General features: G+C 37.4%; 1 protein-coding gene and 1 long non-coding RNA gene across 3 annotated transcripts in view; one reads left to right on the top strand and one right to left on the bottom strand.

Annotated features, from left to right (window-relative positions):
- Positions 1-10,841, top strand: part of LOC147829398 (uncharacterized) — a 29,756-nt gene extending 18,915 nt beyond the window's left edge. Inside the window, exons 4-5 of the long non-coding RNA XR_015449116.1 lie at positions 1,481-1,613; positions 9,514-10,841. This is a non-coding gene — a long non-coding RNA (uncharacterized LOC147829398). The remainder of the gene's footprint in view (positions 1-1,480; positions 1,614-9,513) is intronic.
- Positions 1-20,412, bottom strand: part of Nup205 (nucleoporin 205) — a 74,114-nt gene that overhangs the window by 14,481 nt on the left and 39,221 nt on the right. For both annotated transcript variants that reach the window (XM_087205883.1, XM_087205882.1), the window contains exons 24-34: positions 19,446-19,595; positions 18,766-18,837; positions 18,192-18,349; positions 11,691-11,771; positions 10,349-10,540; positions 9,468-9,738; positions 9,267-9,365; positions 5,490-5,638; positions 3,975-4,166; positions 2,807-2,928; positions 823-961 (exon numbers count right to left, since the gene is read on the bottom strand). In XM_087205883.1, the coding sequence (XP_087062009.1) occupies positions 823-961; positions 2,807-2,928; positions 3,975-4,166; positions 5,490-5,638; positions 9,267-9,365; positions 9,468-9,738; positions 10,349-10,540; positions 11,691-11,771; positions 18,192-18,349; positions 18,766-18,837; positions 19,446-19,595 (1,625 nt within the window). The remainder of the gene's footprint in view (positions 1-822; positions 962-2,806; positions 2,929-3,974; positions 4,167-5,489; positions 5,639-9,266; positions 9,366-9,467; positions 9,739-10,348; positions 10,541-11,690; positions 11,772-18,191; positions 18,350-18,765; positions 18,838-19,445; positions 19,596-20,412) is intronic.

The following is a 20,412-nucleotide window of genomic DNA, read 5'->3' as shown; positions in this document are numbered from 1 at the left end:
TGAATTCAAGAAGGTGCTCTATGAAAAGTCTGACGACCATGACATGACACAGTCAGCACTTTCACCTTGAGTATCTCAACTTGTCTTCAAGGGGGAGACTAAGCTAAAGCAACCTGCACATCTAAATCAGAGCCATTTAAAAGATTCCCAGTCTCAGCCCACAGTCATTGAATGTGGAGATCGGGAGCTCCTCAGGTGGTTTTGCAACGCTCAATACAGTAATGATGTTAGGATACCAATGTCTTGCATCACCGTTCCACTGCTACTGAAAACTCTTGGTCTCAATAAGGGAGACAAGGAGAGAACTACTGTAGCAGCCACGTGTACAAGAGTAGGCTGTCCCCAAGACTGCTGCAGTGTATCAACATTTCCTAATGAAAAAAGTTTTGACAGAAAATTCACTTATTTAAATTATAGATACAGTACTTTGTTCTGTAGAAATCACATATAAATGTGGCACTATCTTGTATTTTCTACAAGGCCTAACATATCTTTCAATAATACTTGGTTAAATTGTATCTTAAGGGTCAGTCTATATCCATTATAATAAATATTTTCTTTCTAGAGGAACAAATTTCAAACTCTTCTTTCCATCTCACAATGGTATTAATTAGCTACAGTGTTTTGTTCACACAAGAGTATAAAGACAGCCAATGTAGTTCACCCTCAGGTCCAAGGGGCCTATTTTCTACATCTTGTTCTGCCTCAAAAAGGAGGATGAAGGTAAATTCTTTGGGGCTGTCTTATGTTTTAGGGCTTCTGCATTTGCAGATGGAGGATTCTCCACTGCATGAATTCTAAACAAACATGAATTCATCTTACCTGCCCTGCGGCCTGCAAGTGCTGCGCCGTACTGGATGTGAGGACCACCTGGCACAGCTGGAGGGCAGGGAGGAGAATCTGACGGTAGCGATCCACGGGTGTAGGGATGAACATTGGGGAGTCTCTCGTGCCAAACATGCTTGATGTTTCAATGACACAAGGAAAGAGAGCCACATTCCAAGAATAAAGGTTTGTTCTTAATAATTCCTCAACATGCACATGGCAAACAAATCAGATCCATCTGATTAAGATGCGACACTACTACAGCTAGTGAGGGCTTGGCACCCCATATCCACAGTGGTGCTCCAGAGAAATCTGTGTTTACCTAAAGTTACAGCTTAGTAAAAGGGAGTTAGCTGAATTCTGACAAAGTTTGTTAAGGAAAACTAAAAATTAATGCCTGGAACTTCTCAAACATATTTATTTTTTCTCTAATGTTCCTAGGCCATAGAGACTGTAAGAAATAGATTAAAAACAAGTTACTCCAATATCCCTCAAGGCAAAAATGAATCTATCTACATGTTCCATTATATAAAATAAAATGAGATTAAAATAAAAGTTAAAGTGAGGTTGTAATATCACTTAGCCTTTAAAATTAGGTCTCAAAACACTATTAATAAACTATTTTTATTACAATTGTTTATATTTAAATTTTTAGAGAAAAGAAAATACAGTACTTACCTGTTTAGAGAATGGAAGAATATAGAAATAAAAGGAAATAAATGAGAGCTGTGCAGACAAGTGACAATTATATGCTATGAACTGAGAATACTCAACCCTCTTTATGAAAGGTAAAAACAGTAATTCCATATTTAAAACTTTATTTTACTTATTTATTTTGGTTTTCTGATACAGGGTCTTATTTTGTACCTCAGGGTGGCCTTGAACTCATGGTGATCCTCCTGCCTCAGCCTCCAAAGCGCTGGGATCACAGGCGTGCAACACTATGCCCAGCTATGTAAAGCTTTAGAAAGCAATGCCAAAATAATAGCCCCCCCCCCCCCGCAACACAGTTCTGTAGGTAAGCCTGAAAAAGTTGAATATTCAGTTTGGCAGTGAATCCTTTGAAAACAATTACTAAGCCCAACTTAAATAACATTTACTGAGTGAAAATATGCTATGTGCTCAAGAATGCTGTGGTTATAGCTGAGCCTGATGGCACATGCCTATAATGCCAGCATTCAGGAGGCTGAGAGGCAGGAGGATCACCAGGCTTCACAGCCAACCTGAGCAACATAGTGAGTTCAAGGCCAGACGGAACTGTACAGACCTGTCTCAAACAAAAGAAAGCTACAATGAAAAAAAGAATTTCAAATTGATGCATGATTATTCCAAAATAAAACCCATTATTCTGTAAAACTAATACACATTAATAAAATTTCACACTGAATATTCCATATTCAATCTGAAAAGACTGAAAAGCCTTCAACTTGAAAATAATTTTATTTGAAGCTTTTCAGTTAGTAAACAATAGGTGAAATAGTAAAATGAGGTGGGGGACAGTTCTAAAACATCATTCAAATTTTTAACTCACTATACTACTTAAAAAGACCACTGTAACTAAAATCAAGTAGTTCTACTGATCAAAATATTAAGGTTGGAAAGGTACACATTTACTAAGAGAATTCTCTTCCATTTTCCTCTTATCTTACTACTTTAAATGGAAACCAGTGGGAACTTACCTACTTTGACACTTATTAGCAACTGCCATTTATTAGTAAGTAACAAGGGCCTATGACTGCTCCCCACAAAAGATGGGAGAGTACTGCTTAAAACAAACAGAATTATAAACCAATGGCAAAATTATGTTTGGAATTTTTCTTTTTACTTCTTTTTCTTATCAATACTGGGGATTAAAGCCACAGGTTAACATATGGATAGGCAACCGCTTCCCCACTGATAATCTCTCCAGCCCTAGAATTTCCTTTCTCCTTAAAAAGCCTTCACTGTGAGCTTAACCAGGACAGTGAGGACAGATACTTACCCATGTGGGTCCACTTCTGGGCGCGTGTCGTAGACTTGGCACTGTGCCAGCCTCATAATCACCCCAGACCTCAGCAGCTCTAACGCACCTTGTTGTATCTTAGCTACTCTCGTAAGAAATGCCTAGGAAGTCACAGAAGAACACTTACTAGTATTGTAATCACATCAAAGGGACCCATGCAAAAACAAGGCGCTTTCACAGCACATTTCCTATCTTTAATCACTACTGAAGATAGATTCTGAGCCAGCTACAGGGACTTATATCCTTTCTTACAGGATTTCTATGAGGACTCAGTACAATGTTTCCAAGGGGCCTGCATATAATGCTTTGCAGGGGCCAGGGATTTAGCTCAGTGGTTTCACCACCTGCTGTGCAAGCGCAAGGACCTGAGTTCAATCCCCGGGAACAACAACAACAAAAAAAATGCTTTGCAGGACTTAAATATTCAATTAAACTCTAGTTTCTATCAGCATCATGTAGTCTCACAGAGGGCAGATAAGTTTATCTTGCTGATAGCTGTGACTCTAATAATTAATACCATACCTGGGATGTAGAAGGTATTTAATAAATACTTGCTCAATAAGTAAATGAAGGAAGAGAAAGAAGTTAATAAGAATCTACAACTTTACTGCTGCCAATACTCTAACACTTATAATAAGTTCAACCACAACGAAACAAAAATTAAAACAGATTTGGAGTCTAGGAAACGAGAAGTATATGCTCTATTAAAAATTCTGCATCTGCTGAGGATTTAGCTCAGTGGTGCTGAGCCTGCCATGCAAGTGCAAGGTCCTGAGTTTGATCCCTGGTACAAAAAAACCCCCAAAATTCTGCGTTTAAAGAAGAACCAGCACACTAAAGTCTGCAAGTGAACTAATGCATTTGAAATGTTCTGGAAATTTGTTACTCTCCCACACGGAACACTGGGGATTACACTGCCATCACTAGCAGCCTCAGTGAGTAAGCAGTAAGCCTTAATCCAATTAGCCCTCTTAGAATTTCAACTCATCTTTTTGCATATTTCAAAAAATACATTAATTAAAAAGATCCCCAAATTTTAAAATTCTTAAAAAATGATTACAATTTAGATTACAATTATTTCTATAATTACATTATAGAAGTACTCAAAATATATGCCATCTAACATCAAATGTCCATCAAGCCTTACCATTTTGGACTCATAAGTGTAAAGGGCTTTTAAAGGGGGAGGTTGTGGAGTTAGCAAGCTCTGCAGAGTACGGTCGTCTTCTAGCAAGCTATCCACGAGGACCTTCAAATAGCCACTGTTGGAAAGGTACAGAAGCCATTGCTGCTGTTTATCCACAGACACAATCCGATCAAGGAGTGCCAGGGCCAGCATCTGAAGGGACAACAAACCAAAGTTTACACTCACAGACAGTGAGCAAAATCAACAACAGTAACTGTTTTTATCTGAAAATATTTAGAACTTTTCTTATAAGGAGAAAGTTGCTTACAATAGTTGCCTTTTTTTTTTTTTCAAAAGTTGAAAACTATGTGTCTAGAATCTCACTTATTAATAAAAGAAAAACTTTCAGGATAAAGTTTTATTTCTGAAACAAAACTAACACCTCAATATAGTAACATTAAATATATCTTAGTTGAACCTACATATTACTTGTGAGAGAAGAGTAGTTTTTTACATAGCTGTTTTCCCCCTAATTCTACAGTTTGATGTACTCATCACAGAAAACCTAGAAAAGTACATAAATATACAATCTGATAAACACAATTCATCCATTTTGGCCTATCTCCTTCTAGTAATTTTTCTAGACATAAAAATACAATTTTTTAAACATAATTCAGAGATTACTATGTAATTTATATTTTATCTTATTTCTTAAAATTTTGTTTTCTATAGTCTTCAAATAACATGATTTAAATGTATACAATTTTCCAGTATGAGAAAATTATCTTCTCATTATATTAGCAGCAGCATGCCACAGCATTTCAAGGAAATACATTATAAATGCAAATTCTCTTTCACAAAGCATTTAGGCAGAGAAAGATAATATTCATTATAAGGGCAATGTATTCAGCATTCTCTTAACCCAAGATCTTTGTTAACCTGCATCTTTGTTCCTTTTACCAGTGTTGCTGTAGTTGCCAACCTCAAAATTAACAAAGATAATTCTAAGGGGAAATTTTGATTGAAGATTCTAAACTGATTTAAGCAAAATCTAAATAAACAAAACAGAAGTGCCATATCATGGCAGATTCACCATCATACGTTCTAAAAATGAAATAATTCTCAATGTGTAACATTCAGTTTATAATTTTTTTTTGTACCAGGGATCAAATTCAGGACCTTGGGCTTGTGAGGCAGGTGCTGTGCCACTGAACTCAATCCCCAGCCCCTGTGACATTCACTTTAAAAGCTGATGGAGTTTATACCTTCAAGAAGTCAAAATACTTAGTAACAATACTAAAAAAGAGTTATAGCTGGGAGTGATAGCACAGGCATATACTCCCAATACTCTGAGAGGCTGGGGCAGTAGGATCACAAGTTTGAGTCCCACCTGTGCATCTTAAGGACTTAAGAGACCTTGTCTCAAAAATAAAAATGAAAAAGGGCTGGGGATGTAGCTCAGTGTGAAGGCCTTGGGTTAAATCCCCAGTACTGGGAAGGGGTAAGGGGTACAGGGGGGAGCAAGAGTTACTTTACCCTTCCAATCTCATGACCGTCACAAGCATCACGACAGACTACTTCCATGAGGGCAGCTCCATAACTCTCAATAATGGCAATGTTTTCTCGCTGCAGTTTACTAAACACATCTTCAGGGGCTGTCAGCCTTTCCCACATGGTTTTCTTAACTGAAAGGATTAAAACAAAAACACTCCCATAAAAAAAGTAGCTCAGTTACTGAGTAATTCCACCTTATAAGCAACAACAACAACAAAAAATCCTTCCACCACTGCATATCCAGAAAGGGCTGCTGATCAATGAGTCTAGGGAGGCGAACTTCAAGAATATAATGTACAGGAGCCGGGGATTTGGCTCAGTGGTTTCACCGCCTGCTGCACAAGCACAAGGACCCGAGTTCGATCCCAGGTAACCCCCCCCCAAAAAGAATACAATGTACATATACCATGTATATACACAAAAAAACAACAGTATCAGGAAAAGGGTGTTTTTCCTTTTCCTTTCTTTTGTGTGTGTGTGGTACTGATGACTGAACCAGAGCCTCTGCATTATGTTACACTCCAGCCACTTTTTATTTTTCATCTGAGACCGGGTCTCCTAAGTCACTGAGTTAACCAGGTTGGGCCTGAAATATCAATCTTGATTTCTTTAAGGATGTTACTCTTTTTTTGGTACCAGGGATTGAACTCAGGACCTTGCACTTGCGAGGCAGGCGCTAGAACCACTGAGCTAAATCCCTGGCTCCAAGGATGCTACTCTTTAAGGAAATCAAAATGACTTATGACCCTTCATCAGAATCAATATCCTATGTTTATCCCACTAATTCATCTGTTTTTGTTTTATTGATATATTTGAAAAATTCACTAAAAAAGATCAGGTACAATAAGGAAAAAATCGTCTTTCTCCATAATGATAATAGTATGATCATTTGGAATAATAAGAGTCATGTGAACCTTAGAAATATACAATTATACCAAAAAAAAGCAATACCTTGTATTTGTAATTAATCTCATGACTTTCTTCCCCAACTACTAACAGAGGTAGAGATTTTTGTTTTGTTTTGTTTGTGGTAGTGGTTGTAAATTCAAGGTGTTCTCATAGAGCTACATCCCCAGCCTGTTTTTATTTTTTATTTTGAGACAGGGTCTGTTGCAAAGTCTCTAAATTGACCAGGCTGTATTTGAACTTGTGATCTTCCTGCCTCAACCTACCAGAGTGCTAGGATTATAGGTATTCACTACCAACCAGCAGGTTTTAAATTGGCATCTTAAAGACTTCTTTTAAACAGCATGTTATTGAGCTCCACCTAATGGTAATTTTGCCAATTTGACAAAAAAGAATATAAAAAAAATTTAAGAGAAAAATGTGAGAGGGATTGGGAAATTCCATTACTATATCTTTTTAAAAGAAACTCATGTTTGTTTTAAAAGCATCTGAACTAATCCAGTACTTTTCCTGATCTTAAAAATATCTGTCCATGGAACAGAAACCCAATTGGACAAGAAATAACAAAGAATCAACAAATAGGATGTCAAATTAAAAAGCTTATACACAACAAAGGAAACAAACAGCAGAGTGAGAAGACAACAAACAGAACAGGAAGTATTTTTTGCCAGCTATTCCTTGGACAGAGGATTAATATCTAGAACATATAAGGAACTCAAAAAAAACCAGACCCCCAAAATAAAAGACCCAATCAGGGCTAGGGATTTAGCTCAGTGGTGCCGCCGCCTGCTTCGGAAGCACAAAGTCCTGAGTTCAATCCCCAATATCAAAAAAGACCCAATCAAAAATGGATGATTGAAATCAATAGAAATTTGTCAAAAGAAGAGTAAGATGTCTCTTCACACTGCTGGTGGTTTCTCTTGCTGTGCAGAAGCCTTTTAATAAGAAGAGATCCCACTTGTTGATTGTTTGTGCTATTTCACAGGCAACTGAAGTTTTGTTCATAAAATCTTTTCCTACACCGATGTCTTCAAGAGGTCTACCTAACCTCTGTTCCAACTGGTTCAGAGTTTCTATTTTAATATTTAGATCTTTAATCCATTTTGATTTTAGTTTAGTGCATGGCGAGAGATATAGGTCTAGTTTTAATCTTTGGCAAGTTGAAAGCCAATTTTTCCAGCACCATTTATTAAAGAGACTATCTTTCCTCCAGTGAGGGAGATGAGATGGCTGAGTGTGTCTGGCATTGTTTCTGCATCTTCTAATCTGTTCCACTGGTCCTCAGGTCTGTTTCTTTGCCAGTACCATGCTGTTTTTATCACAGTAGCTTTGTAGTATAGTTGCAGGTTGGGGATTGATACCCCCTGCCATGTAACGTACCAATAAAAGAATTTAACAAAAAAAAAAACCACACACACAAAAAAACACATTTGTTTCCATTTTTTTCCTTATCTCATATTTCCCTTCTTTCCTTTCCCCTTCCCCTCCCACTTCCCCTTCCGACCTTTTCTTCCTATTTCACATTATCTATTACACATTTTGAATGTCATCATATCGTATACCTAAAATTTACCTTTAATAAACAATAAAATATTAGGTGAGTTTAAAATAAATAAATCATATACATTGTTGAAAAAAAAAAAAGTATAAGATGGCCAATAAGTACATGAAAAAATATTCAGCATCTTTAGCTAGTGGAGAACTGCAAATTAAAACAACACTGAGATTACATCTTATTCCACAAAGGTTGGCTATTATCAAAAACTCAAAAAACAAATGCTGGCAAGGCTGTGTGGAAAAAGTAACCGTTCTGCACTGCTGGTGGGAATGTAAACTAGTACAACCACTATCGAAATCAGTATGAAAATTCCTCAAAAGACTAAAAAGAGTGATTTCATCTGAACCAGTTATTCCCCTCTGGGTATCTTCCTGAAAGTTAAAGACATCATACCACAGTGCTGCATGCATACCCATGTTTATTGCAGCACACCTCACAATTGCTAAATCTTGGAAATAGCCTGAATGTCTATCAACAGATGAAAAGATAAGGAAAATCTGGTATATATCCACAATGGAATATTACTTAGCCATAAAGAATAAATTTGAGTCATTCATAGGAAACCGAATGCATCTTGTGACTATAATGCTAGGTGAAATAAATCAGACAAAAAAGGTTAAATATCACATGGTTCTCTCAGAAGAGAAATCCAAAGCATAAATAAAAAAAATTTTTTTTTTTGAAACATGGCCTCGCTATGTAGTTCAGGCTGGCCTTCAACTCACTGTGTAGCCCAGGCAGGCCTTAAACTCATGGTGATCCTCCTGCCTCAGCCTCCCAAGTGCTTGGATTATAGGCATGTGGCACCACACCCGGCCCCAAAATATAAATAATTTAAAGAGCAAAACATAAGTTAGATTTAGTTCCTATGTAGATGAGAAAGGAATCTAGAAATACAGAGAGGAAAGGAAAGTAAAAAAGATTAAGATATGATAATACACATGTACCAATTCCCCATGATGAATGTATTCATTAAGTATTGCAAACATGTCCTGCATAAATGTACCACTTGGTTATTATGGCATAACACACTAAGGTACTAAGGTACAGTATATAACCACAATAAGGATAATATGACACAAAGTAAGCTTTAACCCCATAGTGGTTTTAAAAATCTTTGTATAATTCATAATTCTCAAAAACTAAACATGTATCCTCAACTTTTAAGTGCTTTAATGATTACCTCAAGACTCGTTAAATATAGTTGTGCTTAGCAAAAAGATAGAGAAGCGACTTCCACTTTTAATTTAACCATCTCTGAAAACAGAAAAGACTAGGACTTTATCTAGTTCTACCTGTTTCTAAGGTGTCTGGTTCATCTGGTCTCTGGGCAATCTGTAAGTAATAAAGCAGAGAGCCATACAGATGAGTCCTCACTCGCTGGAATCCACCACCTAGGAGATCAGAGAGATGCAGTCAAGTGACAACCTTTTCTCAATGAAAGTTAAAACAAATACAAAGTTATAATTATAGAAAATTTAGATTTAAATAAAAACCTGTCTTCAATATGAAGTCTAACAGTTTCTTCAATATGATGTGCAGTGAAGAATCTTCAACAGAAGAAGGAAAACCCACCAGCGGGTTTTCTGCTGGAGGAGGTGAGGAGAAAGAGCTCTCGAGCATGAGCGCGTAGTGGGCCTCTCCGGACCCTGAGACCAACAGCTGCTTCTGCTCTGTGCACACGGCCTGGCTCAGGTGAGCAGTCAGGGTAAACACAGCGCCTGCGACCACTGGCATAAGTTCCTGTGCTGCTTCATCATCTAGGATCTTAAAGTACAAAGGAAATCAGTGAGGATCCTGAGCTCAGCCATGATAGCAATGAGTGTTATATACACTTAACTTTTCAACTATTGCAACTTTATCAGAATGGAATATAAGAACTATTGGCTAATATATAAGGGAGAAACAACACTAATATATAAGAGTGAAATTTAAATGTGATGCTGGGTAACAGCTGTTTTTTTTGTTTGTTTGTTTGTTTTGGTGCCTGTACCGGGATTGAACGCAGGGCCTTGCCCTTGCCAGGCAGGTGCAGCACCACTGAGCTACTTCCCCTGCCCAGCTGTTCTTAACCAGAAGAGATTCCTATCTGAACTGACAGGGAGGCTTTGTTTTCTGAAATTTACATATCAGTTCTCACCATTTCAGTCCATGGATAGTTTACAAAGCTACCTAGATAATTCTGATATATACACTCTAGCTGAGAGCATGTACTGTTCAGAATAATAGTTTTCTCAAGGAAAGCCTGAAGAGTGATATTACACAACTCTATTTTACTTCCAATCTAGTATGGAAAAAATTAGGGAACCAAAACATGTTTAAATTATATATATGCAATATATATATTTGTTCAGCAGTATTTTAGGAACTACGTTACCTTATCATGTACATCCTGTAAAATATCACGAATAATCAGCTGTCGATCCTCGGCCTGAATGAGGTCCTGGGGACAAGCTGTCAGGATGATTTCCACCAGCTGCCTCCATGACTCCAGGACATGCCTCTTCGCATGCAGGCACTGCAACAATTTGTTTCTTCCCACCACGTACTGCAGAATAGTGCTAATTTCCTAAAGCCACAGAAATGGAAATGCCAAGTTAACATACACAAGTAAAATGATGTCTATTATCCACAGATTCTTATTTCTTAAAATTGTCAGGTATTCAGAAAAAAAAATTTTTTTTACATGCTTTGCTACACTTTATTATATTTACTAAAATTTTGGTTTTGTAGATTCAGTAATACTAAATTGCTTGCTGGGTTTAGTAGCTTCTTTCATCAGCTCCTGTAACTGTCCAATTTGTTCATCACGAAAGTCATTAAGTTTTTCTTTTGAGAGGAAGGTGCCAAAACATGCTTTTCCAGTTGAATTTTGTCTGTTTTCATTAGCTTGTTGTCTTAATACTGCTGCATAAACCTCAATGTGTCTGCCTACTATTCCTCTTTCTGGACAGTCCTTTTCTTGACATGCTAAGTTTGACTTGCTCAGGACTCAGCTCAATTATTGTATCTGATCTTCATCTTCTCCATTCCTTCTTGCTCTCAAAGCACAGACTGTATAATTAATCTCAGAAAACATTTTGAAAACTTAGCACATGCATGCCAGGCAGTAGATACCTCTTCATGTTAGTCTGGAAGCAATGGCTATGAAAACAAAGATATAAAATATACACGTTCTGTGTGTGCGCACGTGCCTGTGAGTGTGCATGTGTGTTTTATCCAAGGGACAGAGGTAGCACAGACGGACATTTACTTTGTGACTACTCTTTCTCTCTTGGCAACCATCTGCTTTCACTTAACTCCAGGGTACTAGAATTGCCTAAAGCCCAAGTTTAATGGCTTGTTTCCATTAGATGTCTATTTCTTTGCTTCTTACATGGCCTGGCCAGTTATGTTTCCATGTGTAAGGTTCTTCCCATTTGACCTCTTACCCACAACTCCTCACCTGCAATGACAATTCAGTCTTTCACAGAAAGAGAAGCACCTGAAATCTCTAACTAGCATAACGGAAAAGTTATTTTGGCATACCAGGCATTAAGTTCAATTTAGTTTATAAAAATTATAACATCAAAAGTGAGCAATTCCATAGAAGTTTAATTTTTAACTAGTTCACTAATTAATGAACTTCAGGTCTATTTATAGTTTTGTCACTGAAGCAGCAAGTAAGTAGTTAAAATAGTTAAAAGGATAAACACTAACATGTATTCAGTAAAGCTTACCTCCATGAGTAAAGGTCTCTGTCCTATGGCTGCCATACCCTGAAGAGCATTTACTTCAGCCACCAGAACTCTATGAAGAAGCTACACAATCAGAGAAAAAAAGAAAAAAATAAGACTATTTCAGATTCTGATAGAACAGTAACACCTAGAAAGCACTGTAAATTGCTCTGAGGGGAAAAGTCTCAGATTTCCTTTTAGGTAATGTAACAATGCCACTGTCAACTTTCTAGATAAAATACTAAGTATCTCTCACATCCCAAAGAATGGTACCAAAGAGAGTCGGTAGCAGGTAATGCTTGGGATATCTTCTTCTTCCTTCCAGTGAGGCCATATATATATATATATATACACATATATGTATATATATGTGTATATATATATATGTATATATGTGTGTGTATATATATATATTTATTTTTTCCCCATTCCTAGCCCTCCTTTCACCCCCTCCACCCTGCCCTATTTACAAAGACTTTATTTCCATTTTTTCCATTTCTCATCATTTTTCCTTTCCCTTCTTTCCTTTCCCCTGCCCCTCCCACAACCCCTAACCCTTTGGACATTTTCTTCCTATTTTCTATTATCGATTATTTATTCTAGTCATTGGTACATTTTATTACTTTTTTTTTTTGGTACAGGGGATCAAACTCGGGACCTTGCACTTGCAAGGCAGGCACCAGAAACACTGAGCTAAATCCCCAGCCCCCATTGGTACACTGTAGGTATACAATATAATGACATTCATCATTGGAAATTTGCACCTTTACATAATCTCTCTTGGTTCTTATTTTTCACCCTTGCCCAGCCCTCCCTTCAACCCCTCCATCCCTCCTATTTACAAAGACTTTGTTCCTATTTTTCCATTTTCTTATATTAATTGCATTCCCTTCTTTCCTTTCCCCTACCCCTCCCACTTCCTTTCCCTTTGCCCCTTTTCTTCCTTTTTCATATTATCTGTTATACATGTTTGTCCTTATTTACACTTTCAGTTTCTCACACCAGAGAAACTATTCGACATTTATACGTGTGTCTTATTTATTTCACTTAAGAGTATTGCCACAATGTGCATGCATTTAGCTATGTCTCTCATTTCTCATTTTTTATGGCTGAGTAGTACACCATTTTATAAAAAAACCCCACATTTTCTTTATCCAGTCTCCAGTTGATGGGCATTTGGGCTGTTTCCAAGATTTAGCTGTCACAAACTGTGCTGCTATGAACATGGGTATACATATATCACTGTGGTAAGAGTCTTTTAATTCCTTGGGGAAGATCCCCAGCAGTGGAATAGCGGGGTCAAATGGGACTTCCAGTCCTAGTTCTTTGAGGTATCTCCATACTGATTTCCACAGTGGTTGCACCAGTCTACACTCCCACCAACTGTGGAGCAGGGTTCCTCTTTTCCCACAGCCCCACCAGCATTTGTTATTGGTGGATTTCATGATAGCAGCCATTCTTTCTGGAGTGAAGCGGAATCTCAGTGTTGTTTTCATTTGCATCTCTTGAATGACCAGTGATGTTGAACATTTTTTTCATGTATTTATTTGCTATTTCTACTTCTTTGTGTGAGAAATGTCTGTTCATTTCAGATGCCCATTTTTGGCTTGGGTCTTTAACTTTGGGAGGTCTGATCTTTTTAAGTTCTTTACAGATTCGAGATAGTAGACCTTTGTCTGAGGAAGAGCAGGTGAAGATTTTTTCCCACACTGTGGGTTGTCTCTTCACACTGCTGGTGGTTTCTCTTGCTGTACAGAAGCTTTTTAAGAAGAAGAGATCCCACTTCTTGATTGTTTGTGCTAGTTCACGGGCCACTGAGGTTTTGTTCATAAAATCTTTTCCTACACTGATGTCTTCAAGAGTTCTACCTAACCTCTGTTCCAACTGGTTCAGCATTTCTATTTTAATATTTAGATCTTTAATCCATTTTGATTTTAGTTTAGTGCATGGTGAGAGATATAGGTCTAGTTTTAATCTTTGGCAAGTTGAAAGCCAATTTTTCCAGCACCATTTATTAAAGAGGCTATCTTTCCTCCAGTGAGGGAGATGAGATGGCTGAGTGTGTCTGGCATTCTTTCTGCATCTTCTAATCTGTTCCACTGGTCCTCAGGTCTGTTTCTTTGCCAGTGCCATGCTGTTTTTATCACAGTGGCTTTGTAGTAGAGTTGCAGGTTGGGGATTGTGATACCCCCTGCCATATCTCTGTTACCTAGAATTGCTTTTGCTATTCTGGGTCTCTTCTTGTTCCAAATGAATTTTTGGATTGTTTTCTCAAGGTCTGTGAAGTATGCTGCTGGTATTTCAATTAGAATTGCATTGAATCTATATAGCAGTTTTGGAAGTATGGCCATTTTCACTATATTAATCCTTCCTACCCAGGTGGAGGGGATGTCTGTCCATTTTCTGATATCATCTTCAATCTCTCTTTTCAGAGTGCTATAGTTTTCAGAGAAGAGGTCTTTGATTTCTTTCATTAGGTCGATTCCTAGGTATTTCAGTTTTCTGGATGCTATTGTAAAAGGAATTATTTGTCTTATTTCTCTCTCAGTGAGTCTGTCATTCGTGTAGAGGAATGCTATTGATTTTTGTGTGTTGAGCTTGTAACCAGCTACTTGACTGAATTTGATTATTAAGTCTAGAAGACTTTTGGTGGAGTTCTTGGGGTCTTCTATATACAGTATCATGTCATCTGCAAATAATGACAATTTGACTTCTTCATTTCCTATCTTCATTCCTTTTATTTCTTTCTCTTGTCTAATTGCCGTGGCTAATGTTTCCAGAACTATATTGAACAAGAGTGGTGATAGTGGACATCCTTGTCTTGTTCCTGATTTTAATGTGAAGGATTTCAGTTTTTGACCATTTAGTATGATACTGGCTGTTGATTTTTCATAGATGGCTTCTATCACTTTGAGGTAGAGACCATCTATTCCAATTTTTTGTAGGGTTTTTATCATAAATGCACGTTGGATTTTGTCAAATGCTTTTTCTGCGTCTATGGAGATAATCATGGTTTTTGTCCTTGGCTCTATTGACATAAGTGTATTACATTGATTGATTTGCATATGTTGAACCATCCCTGCATCCCTGGGATGAATCCCACTTGATCAGGGTGTATGATCTTCTTGATGATCTTCTGCATTCTGTTTGCCAGTATCTTACTAAGGATTTTTGCATCTATGTTCATTAGTGAGATTGGCCTATACTTCTCCTTTTCGGTTGGGCCTTTCTCTGCTTTGGGGATCAAGGTGATGCTTGCTTCCAGGAATGAATTTGGGAGTATTGCTTCCCTTTCAATTTCATTGAAGAGTTTAAACAGTAGTGGCAGTAGTTCCTCTCTAAATGTCTTGTAGAATTCAGCAGTGAAGCCATCAGGGCCCAGGCTTTTCTTAGTTGATAAGTTTTTAATTACATTTTCAATTTTGTTGGTTGATATGGGGTTGTTTAGAACTTTTAGGTCTTCTTCGTTCAACTTTGGTAATTCATATGTATCTAGGAATCTCCATTTCTTCTGGGTTTTCCATCTTATTGGAGTATAGGTTCTAGAAGCAGGTACTGATGACCATCTGGATTTCTGCTAAGTCTGTTGTAATTTCACCCTTTTCATTCCTAATTGCATGGATTTGGGCCTTTTTTTTCCTTTTTCTGATAAGGTTGGCTAAGGGCTTGTCAATTTTGTTGATTCTTTTGAAGAACCAACTCTTGGCTTCATTAATTTTTTTGTATTGTTCTCTTAGTCTCCATTGCATTGATTTCTCCTCTGATCTTTATAATTTCCTCCCTTGTATGAGCTTTGGGGTTGTCCTGCTCTTCTTTTTCTAGAAGCTTGAGGTTCAGCATCAGGTTGTTTAATTGGGCTCGTTCTGTTTTCCTAACATGTATATTCACTACTATGAATTTCCCTCGTAAGACTACTTTCATTGTGTCCCATAGATTCCGATATGTTGTACTGTCATTGTCATTTAATTGAAGGAACTGTCTGATTTCTTCTTTAATTTCCTCTGTGACCCACTGGTTATTCAGAAGTGTGTTGTTCAATTTCCACATGTTTATGAAATTTTTTGAGTTTCTTTTGCTATGGATCTCCAATTTCATCGCACTGTGGTCTGATAATATACAGGGGATAACTTCAATTCCTTTGCACTTACTTAAACATGTTCTATGTGTGAGTATGTGGTCTGTTTTGGAGAATGACCCATGTGCAGCTGAGAAGAATGTGTATTCTGATTTTGTGGGGTGGAAGACTCTGTAAACATCTGTTGAGTTCATTTGTTCAAGAGTTCGATTGAGTTCTAGTATTTCATTACTTATATTTTGTCTAGTTGATCTATTTGGGACAGTGGGGTGTTGAGGTCCCCCACTACAATTGTATTAGTGCATATATGACTTTTCATGTCCGTTAGTATTTGTTTTATATAGTTGGGCGCACTAGTGTTTGGTGCATAGATATTTATGATTGTCATCTCTTCCTCTTGGATTCTTCTCTTTACAAGGATGTAGTGTCCTTCTTCGTCTCTCTTAATCAGTGTTGGTTTGAAATCTACTTGATCTGCAAAGAGGATAGCTAGTCCTGCTTTTTTTCGGGTTCCTGTCGCATGGAGTATTGTTTTCCACCCTTTAACTTTCAGTCTATGTGTTTCCTTTTGAATGAAGTGTTTCTTGTATGCAGCATATTGTTGGATTTTGCTTCTTGACCCATTCTGCCAGTCTATTTCTTTTGATTGGTGAATTGAGACCATTAACATTGATGGTTATAACTGAAACATATTGACTTATCATTGCCATGACTTTTCTTTTTGTTGTGCTCTCCCCCTTTAGATTTAATTTCTTGTCATGCCAGATGAGTTCATTCTGCTTTGCTTCCTGGGGTTGTGTTCCTAGGATACTGTGTAAAATTTTTTGGAGTGCTGGTTTGGTATTCACAAAGTTCCTAAGGTGCTCTTTGTCATGAAAGTATCTTATTTCTCCATCAATTTTGAAAGATAGTTTTGCAACAATCTGCGTTGGAGGCTGTTTTCTTTTAGGGCTTGGAATATGTCACTCCAAGCTCTTCTTGCCTTGATGGTTTGTGTTGAGAAGTCTGCTGTGATTCTGATGGGCTTTTCTTTGTATGTGATTTGTTTCTTTTCTCTAACTGCTTGTAGAACTTTGCTTTTCTGTTGCATTTCTGGAAGCTTAACAATTATATGCCTATGTGTAGATTTTTTTGATCAAGGCTATTTGGAGTCCTATATGCCTCACTTATCTGTATGTCAAGTTCTTTTCCCCTGCTTGGGAAGTTTTCTGCCATTATTTCTGTGAAGAGTTTTTTTATGTCATCTGCACTCTCTCCTGTTTCTTCATTGACTCCAGTCAGTCTTATGTTATTCTTCTTTGCATCACCTAGCAACTGCTGGATTGATTTCTCATGTTTCCTTTATATATTTGAAGCAATTTTTCTTTTCCTGGTCATTAATTGCAATCTTATCTTCTATATCGGAAATTCTGTCCTCACATTGGCTCATTCTGCTGTGTAGATTTTTAGTGGAGTTTTTCATGTCCTGGAAATCTATTTGCATCTGTTTTATGGATTCCATTTGTTTCCTATGTTGGGATTCCATCATGTTCCTCAGCTCGTCTCTAGATTTATTAATCATGTCTTGCACTAGGAGCACAATTTCTCCTGTTATCTGAGAAATTATTTCTGATTTCATTTTTTCCAGATCCCCTTTTGTTGCCAGTTCAGTGTGTCCAAGTGGTTAAGTATCAGAGTGTTCCATCTCATTTTCCCTTTGGAGTTGCTGTAGGTGATCTGGAAGTCTGGTTTTGAGACTTATTTGTATGTTTTCTCATTTTGACTGGGGGCGCAGAGGGGGTGCTGTTGGCATCCGCGCAGCTCACCTCCTCTGAGCTGGGAGAGGTGGGACAGGGCCCAGGAGCTGTGGTATGGATGGTGGCCCGGAAGCCCCTTCCTCTGGGCTGGGAGCAGCGGGACAGAAGGCAGCCCAAAAGCCCTTTCTTCTGGGCCAGGTATGGCGGGATGGATGGTGGCCCAAAAGTCCTTTCCTCTGGGCTGGGAGTGGCAGGAGGGATGATGGCTGGGCAGTCCCTTCCTCTGGACCAGGAGCAGTGAGATGGTGACTCAGAATCCCCTAACTCTGGGCCGGGAGCGACTGGACAAATGGCAGCCCAAAAGCCCTTTCCTCTGGGCTGGGAGTGGCAGAACAGATGGTGGCCGGGAAGCCCCTTCCTCTGGGCCCAGAGCAGTCGGACAGAAGAGGGGCCATTATCTTTTGCTTGGTCAAGAAATAAGTAGTTAAAAGCACTCAACAGTTCTAGCTGGGTGGGATAACTATTAAAGAAAAGGACTATTAAGTTTTATTTCCTGGCTATTCGACAAAAACCTCAGTCCAAATGTTAGTAACCAAAATTTCTATCTAGGAACACACACACAAAAAATTTTTTTCTGGTGACTTAATGTATGAACCACTTGATAAAAGCAGATATGTTAAAAGCAAACCTCACCTTGACATTGCAGACTGTCTGTCCCCGTACATTCTTGTGTTCACAGTTAGCAATAACTTGCTCGATCTGGTTCCGATCAAAAAAATCCAACTGTAAAGGCTCAGGAATCTCTTGACTGAAGTCAATTGAGTCAAGAATACTTAGAATTTTTCGACGTACTAGAAATAATAAGTAAACCATTTGTACACAGGGCACTGAAGAACAAACTATCATACTCAACTCAGTCTCAAAGAGTGGGTGATGTTCAGAAACTGATGACCATGGTACAATGTAAATCTGTATTTATTTCTGATATAGCCACTTACAAAATTATTTTCCTTCCATTTTATAATCCTATTAAAAATTATTTGTGCATGACAATCCTTTACATAGCTTTTGTATACCAGGTTTGGCAAAACAGGTACAATAATCTCTTTAAGTTTTGAGCAATTTATGATGTCTATGAAATTGGCCAGGGATTTAGCTCAGTGGCACCATGCCTGCCTTGCAAGTGAAAGGTCCTGAGTTTCGATCACTGGTACCAAAAAAAAAAAAATGTCTATAAAATAAACCTATTGCAAAAATAAACTTTTACCTTTTGTGCTAGTGTCAACATGAAGGAACCCAGAGACAGACCTATTTTCATCTTCCATTCCTCCTTCACCATCTGGTGGAGCATAAATAATAATAGATTGGAAAATGAAGAAGACACTTAAAACTACATTTATTTGGAAATTAAAACAACATATTTTATTTCTAGGTCACTGTTTCTAGGTCAAAGAACCTAATTAAAATGCAGACTGATGAAGATTTACTACAGCATTCATCTAATTCTTTCCATCCTTAGGGAATCTTTCAAAATTTTAAAAAGGAGTGCTCGCTTCGGCAGCACATATACTAAAATTTTAAAAAGGATATCAGAAAAAAAAAAAAAGATGTCAGCATTTCAAAACTGGCAAGACCCAATCATGTGAAACACTTGATACAAAAAGTTTATGTTTAAGTTGCATGCATAATACATACTGAAATAGGATTTGTCATGTTGGCTCAGGGTGACAAACTCCACTAAGTAGTTTGTAAATGATTGTTATTACAGATTCTTAAAACAAAAATAATAATCATGGGATGATTTTTAAATTTTAGGGAAAACCATTCCAAAGGTGAGAAGAACTGATTTAGTCTGTAACTACATTTGCAGCATAAGATTCAGATTTGTACTTGAACTAACAAAGACCAGTCCCCAGCACGGAGCAGTCAGTAAACGTCAGCGTTCACCTGAGTATGGTCTCACTGGCATGTCATCCAGTAGGAGGTGAAGGAGTTTCTGGGTATGTGACCGCTGACGATTCAGAGAAGTCACTCTGAGTTCTATTGAGGCAGTTTTCATAAGCCATGACATTTGATTCAGCACAGAGATTTCATATTCTGGAATTTAAAGACATAAATTTCATTGCTCAGAGTAATAACACAAGATCAGGACAGATCTAAATTCCAAAATTCATTAGCTATTTTCCCATGTGACAGTCAATAAGTTATAAAACTTGGCAACATCATAATTTGTTTCTCTGTAAAATTACAAAAGAAAAAGAGACACAAAGGCAGAAAAATAGTATGTGTCCATGAAAAATGAGCTAAGGCAAATGATGAACAAAAGAATCAGTTTTTATTACAAGGGTAATTTTATAAAAATCTTCTGAGTATTCTATAATTTGACATTAATATGTATTAATATTGTTTTTAAAAGGTTTCAAATACATAACTTATTAAAAACTATCATAAAATTGGTTTTGAATTCACGAAACACATATTTAGAAGAAATTATACCCACACTGCATCATTTTATGATATCTCTGTCTTTTTTTCTTTTAGTTTTTTAAGACAGGCTCTTGCTATGCAGCCCAAGCTGCATTTACAATTCTCCTGCCTCCTCCCAAGTGCTAGGATTACAAGCATGTGCCAATATGCTTGACAATGATATCTCTTGAGATAATTAAATACATTTGACTTAACATATAATTAGTACTAGGAATCACTTATACAATGTTTTTAAAACCGAGTATTATTTTTATATTTGCAGTCAAAATGCAGACCCACTGAAAATACTGTATAAAGTGACCAGGCTATGTGTGTAAGGTATACGTTAACATAAATGAATTTCATATTTAGACTTGGGTCCCTTTCCCAAGGTACTTTATCCATTATGTATGTGCAAATATTCCAAAATTTGAACAGTCAAAGTTGG

The sequence above is a fragment of the Heterocephalus glaber genome, unplaced genomic scaffold, assembly GCF_053883595.1.
Source record: "Heterocephalus glaber isolate CG9 unplaced genomic scaffold, H.glaber_assembly_v1.0 deba00000621, whole genome shotgun sequence".
In the NCBI taxonomy this organism is placed as follows: Eukaryota; Metazoa; Chordata; class Mammalia; order Rodentia; family Bathyergidae; genus Heterocephalus; species Heterocephalus glaber.
The sequence above is the reverse complement of the archived record's forward strand: the minus strand, read 5'-3'. Positions and strand labels throughout refer to the sequence as shown.